Genomic DNA, 7,500 nt, shown 5'->3' on the forward strand with positions numbered 1-7,500 from the left:
CCTCCATATGACTTCAACCAGGACTTTACAAAGTAATACTCTGGGTACGGCGTAGATGCCTTTTACAAGTAGAATTTGTGGTCCTCACTCTACAATCCTCCCAGTTGCCGTCCAGATAACGTCAGGTTCATCACCGCACTTCTTGTAAAGTAAACAAACCTTGAGTTGACTATCGCTATTCAGCCGTAATTACCTTCATGTTTTTCTTCCGTCCGGCCGCGTGTCTTGCGTCATAATGGAGCACCCCGCCTTTCCCCCAACACACACAGGTTTCCCCCTATACCTTCCTCCCCACACCCGCGGCCCGCCAGCCATCCCCGGCCCTTCCCCCCTCGCTGTACACGTGCCGCATCCGATGAGTTTGATTTCCTCACTCCGGTAATCCAGTGCATGATATGCGATGGATTAAAAATGATAGAAAAAAAAAATATCACTCTACACTGGCCCACATTTTTATTTAAATTCTTTATTTCATCATGATTTTTCAAATGTGAAAGAGTTGATTAGAAGTATTAGAAGTGTATTAGATACTCGGTACTTATCTTTTCTTTTTTTTTGCCCTTGGTTGGCCCTCTTCCCTACATAAAAAAAGAGGCAATTAGGAGTATTTTCTCGTTGTAATGTAGAAATCTTATTGATATGTCATTAGTAAAACACCTGGAAAATCCACATAACTTTAATACTAGAGCCTTTTGGAAGTAATGGGGATGCAGTACAAAAGTGTTTGAGAATGCCGTCATATTTTCGAAGGCCAGAGATATGATTAAGATTGTTGCTATTATTTTTTTTTTTTATTGATGGTAGAGAATACTGTTAAACTATCACTGGAGTCACACAAATACCAGTCAAGATCTCAGTAACTTTCACTGCAGTCTGTGTGTAAGAGATTGCGAGAGGAAATGTTTATAAGAATGCGAACATGGGCTACTATTTCATCTTTTTTTTTTTTTTGTATGTGTGTTTATTTGTATGCATGTATGTATGTATGAGGGAACCACACAATTTTAGTAGATTCAAATTTGATTCCCATATTGTAGTACTAAGTATTCTTTTTAAGATTTTACAGCAAAACATCTTTTTTACTTGATTTATTTCCATGTAACACATTTATAAAAAGATTCGATTAGTTGAATGTGAAGGAAAGAAAAGACATAAAAGCATTAAGAAAGAAGGAAAGGAGGAATACAAAGATTAGCTGTTGAGAATAGGTGGAATCAAAGCGGACGTGTGTTAGGTGGTGGAGGCTCCTCTGTCAGTGCTAAGACGCTACCTAGCCATAAGAATAAGAAGATTCGAGTACTGCAAAGATTAACTGGTGAGAATAGATGGGTTGGAAAGGAACGTGTGTTAGGAAGAGGCGTTCCGTAATGTGTTGGTAAGGAGAGTAGACGCTGGCTGCATCACAGACTGTGTGGCGCGCGACGTGACAGCCTCGACCTGGATCACCGCCATTACAGATCGACTTGGAGTAAGTAAGAGCAACTACTACGTCGCTGCTTTGTTCACCTCATTACGTGCTGTCACTTCTCACTGCCATGTGTTATGAACGTCAGACCTTTACGATTGTTTCTTCATTGTTCTATTACAGAAAAATAATGTTTTTAAGGATGATTGCTTCACATTGTCATCTGTCACTCAATTATCTAGACCTTTATTATTATTTATTCGCATCTTACTGTAGAGAAGTAACAGTTTTAAGGTATTTCCATATTTGTTATATTTTTGCCAGCTTGAAATGTATCAGTGTTTATTAAAGTTATTTTGATCTATTTTTCTTGTTCGCAAGGACAAGACGTAACATGTTATACTATCTCACACACCGACTTAATTTTTACGAAGTGAAACAAAACTCTTATATTTTAAAGATCGTTTTTCTATCGAGACAATTATGCAGGGCCATGGAGAAGATTAGTTGGGCTGTCATAAGAGTTTCTATTCCTGATGATACGATACAAAATCTTCGTTCACCTATCACAAGAACAAAGTCATAAGAAAATAAGTGAATTATAAGATGGCGTCTTTCATGTGGACTATTTTTCAGACACTAGAATGTTAGTTGGGCTTTTGTTAATGGTGAAACAGAATCCTTGTTTAACTATCAGTAGAACACAAGAACAAATGGGGAGCCACAAGAATTCGTGGCTGTCCTTGTATGAACTAGATAGATATAGTTTCGGAACACAGTGAATGTACTGAATACGTCATCACCTTATTACCGTCTTTAGTCTTACTGGGACACTGTACTATATAATAATAAGTGGACATCAGCAGCTTCTTATCGTGTGTGTGTGTGTGTGTGTGTGGAGACAAAATAAACAGACCGACTCCGGGACTGTTACCAGGTGGTGCCTCCTCCTTCTCTTCTGTGACATCAGCATGCGTTTTCGTATTCATTAAGACCAAGAATGACTGAACGGCCGAACTCTGGATGGGTGGCAGTGGTGATGGTGGTGGGGCTGGATGACTTGTGGTGGTGGTAAATTGAAGGAATGGTGATTGTTAGTGGTCATGCAAGAATAGAAGTGAATTAGTGCTAGACTGGAGTGAGCTACTGGTGTTAGTGAGATGGGGATTACCGAGGAAGTAATGGTATTAGCCACTGACTGCTGATGTTAATACTGATATTCCGAACGTTACTGGTATTGGTTGGATGAAGTGTACCGGGGAAATGTTGTAGTGTGAGGCTGTGAGGAAAAAGCACGGCTGTTGCTAGAGTACTGGCATTGCGAGCGTTGCTGGTGTTGCGGGTATCAGTGCGTGCTGGTGGTGGAGGTGAACACGAGGGCGAACAGGTGACACACTAGACGTGTGAGTGTGACGTGGCCTGTGTTCTTTGCCAGGCTGATTGTGTTAGCTGGCGGTGGGCGTTGTAGGCACTAGTAGGATTGCCTCCTTGTAGGTAAACTAATAACTCGGGCGGGCGCGTGACCTATTAATCGTAGTACTTCCGGAGAAGGGCACTGGCGCCACATGCGGGTTCCTGGAGGGTGAGGGAGGCGAGAAGGGACACGCGAGTCTCGGATTCCTGCAGGCGGGAACACATCCTGCAGGCGGATCAGCGCTGGCAAGAGTGAAGTACAGCGGTGCGCGGGAAAACCAAATCCACAAAACAAGGATGAACACTCGCCATTTGCCAGCCACAGGTGTTAGGCGCAGGTGTTGTTCCCGATCCCCCGCCGCCGCTGCCGCCGCCGTCGCGACCTACAAGCCAGCTCGATAGGAACACATTGTTGTCTTTGCTTTCCTCAACACCTGTAAAGTCTTCAGTGTGCATGGAGAGGAGAAAGAAGACAAGGTGTTGTGCTCTGCCTTCCAGTCCCCCTTTGTTGGTCCCTGCGGCGCGCTGGGTGTGTGAGGGGCGCCGAGGGGTCATGTCGAGGAGTGGTGCCAGGCGGCGGTGAATGTCCCAGCTCGGCGGCTGCGCATTGCGCAGATCAATATCCCTCCACATGAAGCTCGCGGGAGGCAGTGTTGTGTGGGCCCTCGACACGTCCACACCGCAGCGCCGAGACGTCCTGGACCTCTGGCTAGGCTCGGCTCCCCTCGTCCCCTCTCCCCTCACCCCAAGCCTAAGACGCTCCGGCACCCCCAACCCCTTCCTCTTTCCCCTTTCTTTCTTTCTTCCCTCCCCCAGCCTGCCCCTTCCCTTCCCTCCCTGACTCCTTTCGCGGAACTGTGTGGAGGGTGCAAGCGGCGGAAGAGAAGGAGCTCCGAGGATACGCTGTCGGGCCCACCAGGAAGAAGGAGTGTGTCCGGGCCTACGTGTCTCCTGTGACGGGCGTCGGGAGGCACTCCGCGGCGGGCACCTTGCTCTTAGAAGGAAGTAAGAAAGAGAGCGAGCGCGAGAGGTGGAGACGGAGACAGACAGAAATGTAGTCTATGACCTGACGAGACTGACCAGTAGAGAGATAGATAAATACAGAAAGACAGACACAGTATTATCTCGCGCCGCCGTGTGTCCCTCCCTCCCTCCCTCCCTTCCTCCCTCCTTTGCTCTCGCCGGCGCCATGGACCAGATATTAAAGTGACCGGGCTGCTCTCACCTGCCGCGCTATGAAAGATTGTCTCCCCTGGTCGTCGTCCCCGCCACCACGACTACCTCTCCGGGTCGTGGTGGTCCTCCTCCTCACACACCTGTCAGCCGCCTCAGGTAAGGAAGCCCCTGCATCTCATCGCTTCCCGTCCCCTGCGTCACACACCTGTCAGTAGCGGGTCTCGTAACACAGGTGCTGTACTCACTCACCCACCTATTACCATGCACCCTAATTTATGTCGACATACGTGGACACCTGTTCTATGCAAGTGTATACGTGTGTGTGTGTGTGTGTGTGTGTGTGTGTGTGTGTACGCATGTGTATTCTAGGTTCCGTGGAAGGTATTTTGATATTTCGTTCGTACATTTTTTATTTCATTTATTCATTTATTTTTATTTACGCGTGGTTACGAGCAGGCGTATTGAAGTGGATATAACCCAACACACACACACACACACACACACACACACACACACACACACACTTTGTAGCAAAACACCTGCTCCTCTTACGGAATTCTATGGCTTAATAACATGTGCTGGAGGAGTTCAGGTGAAGCATTAGCAGAAAACGAGTACACTGGCTGAATTAAACGCTATTTTTCTCTTTCCATTTCACTATCAACGATTAGAGAGGGAATCGAGGGAACTGAGCACAGCAGTAGAGGAGAGCAGAGGCGAGCAGAGGACATGGCAAGCAGGGGACGGGTGGGGGAGGATGTTGGAGGGGAAGGTGGGAGGAGGTCAGTGATAAGCAGAGATAAGCTAATGATACTGATGGATATAGTGAATAGGACAATGTCTGAGAGAGAGAGAGAGAGAGAGAGAGAGAGAAAAGTAGTTATTTCTTTAAAATGTAAATATTCTCTCTCTCTCTCTCTCTCTCTCTCTCTCTCTCTCTCTCTCTCTCTCAACTGTTGACACATCTTTACCTTTCGACTTTCAAAGGTGTGTGTTTGCTCATCAATCGAACTCACTGACAGGCCAAGCAAGGCAAGGCAAGGCAAGGCAGGCAAGCCGCTCTAAGTTCTCGCCTGCGAAGCGTCACTCGAAGCCTCGGGCCTGACTCACTGATCCACCGCTTCCTCCTTCCTCTCGAGGCGTATTTTAGACCCGGCCCTCTTTGAAGCGCCACCGTTGTCAGGATGAATCTTGTCCAGTGAGGGAATGAGCGTGAAGTGTTGCCTCCTCCCTTCCTTCACTTAGCCTCCCTCTATCTTCTTGTTCTTCCTTCGCATTCTTTTCACACCTTTCTTTTAATCTTTTCTTTTCTTTATTTACGTTTTACAAGTCTCTCTGTCTCTACCTTCTTTATGTGTTCTTCTTCCTCCTCCTCCTCCTCCTCCTCCTCCTCCTCCTCCTCCTCCTCCTCCTCCTCCTTTCTGTCTTCCTCGTCCTTTCTCTTGCTCCAAGCTTTATTATTACCATCTCTCTCTCTCTCTCTCTCTCTCTCTCTCTCTCTCTCTCTCTCTCTCTCTCTGTCCATACAGCTCTATTTTCTTCAATAATCTTTCCTGTTCCTCATCTTTCTATTTTATCCGTATTGTCTCTCTTCTTACCATCTCTCACTGGCTCCTGTTTTATTGTTTTTTTCATAACTTTCTTTCGTCTTTATCTTGCTTCTCACCTTTCTTAACCTCCTTTCTGTCCCTTGCTACTTAATCTTATACAATTCCTTCATCCTGCGCCCTTTCTCTCTCCCTCCCCTTCTCCCTTCTATGGTGTATTCTCACCTCCTCCTTCCTACCATTGCTCTCCCCTTCCTCTTCAACAGGTGACGCCACTGTTGGAACACTCCCACGCCAGCCGCCAGGTGTGTGTGTGTGTGTGTGTGTGTGTGTGTGTGTGTCATGTGGAGTGTAGCAGCAACAGATGACTTGGTGAGTTGGAGGACTGGCTGTTGCTATCCACGTTGTATGTATCTACGTGTCTATGCTCACTTGTCTCTCTTCCTCTTTGTATTTATTGTATTTTTTCTCTTTACAAATACGTGTTATTTTTGTGTGAGTGTTAACATATGTTTTTTTTCTTTTTTATGTGAATTTATTTGGTTTATATAATCGTTTTGTTTACTTGTGTCTTTTATATTTTTTGTTTGTGTTTACGTGTTTATTTATTTGTTTGTCTTTATGTATGTATGTAACTACGTGTCTAACTATTCTTGAATGTTTTTGTGGTTTATTTTTCTGTATTTCATATTTTACTCGTTGATTGATTTATTTGAATTCTTAATTATCTCTATTTTTTACAATATTTATCAATCAGTCAATCAGTGTTTGTATTTATCTATTCATTTACATATTTATCCATTCATGTATTTACATTTTTATGTATGTTCTCATTTGTGTTCCCAGTTTAACTGATTTACTAATTTATATATTGTTTCATCTACATACGCTCCCATGAAGGTGATTAATTTGTTATGCACCACGCATGTGCATTCATTACTCACATTTATTTTTACTCTCTTGGACACAGCGATGTATATGCATAACATAGTGTAGTGGTTAACACGCTGGACTCACAACCGAGAAGGCACGGGTTCGAATCCCGCGAGCGGTGAGGCAAATGGGCGAGCCTCACAATGTGTATAGTCCCTGTTCACCGAGCAGTAAATAGGGACGGGATGTAACTCGGGAGGTTGTGGCCTCGCTGACTCGGTGTGTCCTGAGTTGTGTGTCTCAGTACTAACCGAAGATCGGTCAGTATGAGCTCTGAGCTCGTTCCGTAATGGGGAAGACTGGCTGGGTGACCAGCAGGCGACCGGTGAGTGAATATACCGGCAGTTCTTTCTCATCATCTTTCGTCCTCTTTCTCATCTTTTCTTTTTGGCCCATCCTGCCGCCTCGCGTCTTTCTTCACCGCTGCGTGGTGTCGAGCAAATTATGAAATGCATCTTTTCAGCAGTAGTCCGTAAAAGTCATGTCTAGATAAGATATTTGAGAGGTTTTTCGTAGAGAGATCTCATTCTCAAACGTTTCAGTGTCTTATGTCGACGATTAATGAAGGTTAGTTATGTTTTCAAGCGTGTTTTCATAATTTAAGTGATAATTAACTAAGCACTCTGCATTATCATTAAAAAAAACAACAACAATAAAAACCGGTCTAAAGAATTCCAAATTGCGGCCACAAGACCTACTGTACGTATGCACATTCCCGATAATTTACAGGATCTAGAAGTTACCTAAATTATTCAGGGATATTTTCATAATTGGCGTAATAGTTTAACAAATTTTCTTCGTCGTCAATTTAAAAAAAAAACTTGCACAAAAAGTAGGCTAATAAATTCCGTGGCTTTTGGAAATAGATATGAAGTGTGATCTTAGCGCGGTGGAGCGAAAACTCTCCAGCTTGATGTACTCGTGGAAATCTCTTCACAAAATTTGATAACTGACTAGGCCTCGACAGATGAGAGGATTAGATATTGAGAGAAAACTCAAACCCTGGTCAAAATGATTGTGGCAGAC

At 44.5% G+C, this 7,500-nt stretch overlaps 1 protein-coding gene across 3 annotated transcripts in view; it reads left to right on the plus strand.

Annotated features, from left to right (window-relative positions):
- Positions 1-3,485: 3,485 nt before the first annotated feature.
- Positions 3,486-7,500, plus strand: part of LOC123520768 — an 82,315-nt gene continuing 78,300 nt past the window's right edge. For all 3 annotated transcript variants that reach the window (XM_045283340.1, XM_045283343.1, XM_045283342.1), the window contains exon 1: positions 3,486-4,150. In XM_045283340.1, the coding sequence (XP_045139275.1) occupies positions 4,054-4,150 (97 nt within the window). In that variant the 5' untranslated portion in view covers positions 3,486-4,053. The remainder of the gene's footprint in view (positions 4,151-7,500) is intronic.

Source organism: Portunus trituberculatus, chromosome 47, assembly GCF_017591435.1.
Source record: "Portunus trituberculatus isolate SZX2019 chromosome 47, ASM1759143v1, whole genome shotgun sequence".
Taxonomy (NCBI): Eukaryota; Metazoa; Arthropoda; class Malacostraca; order Decapoda; family Portunidae; genus Portunus; species Portunus trituberculatus.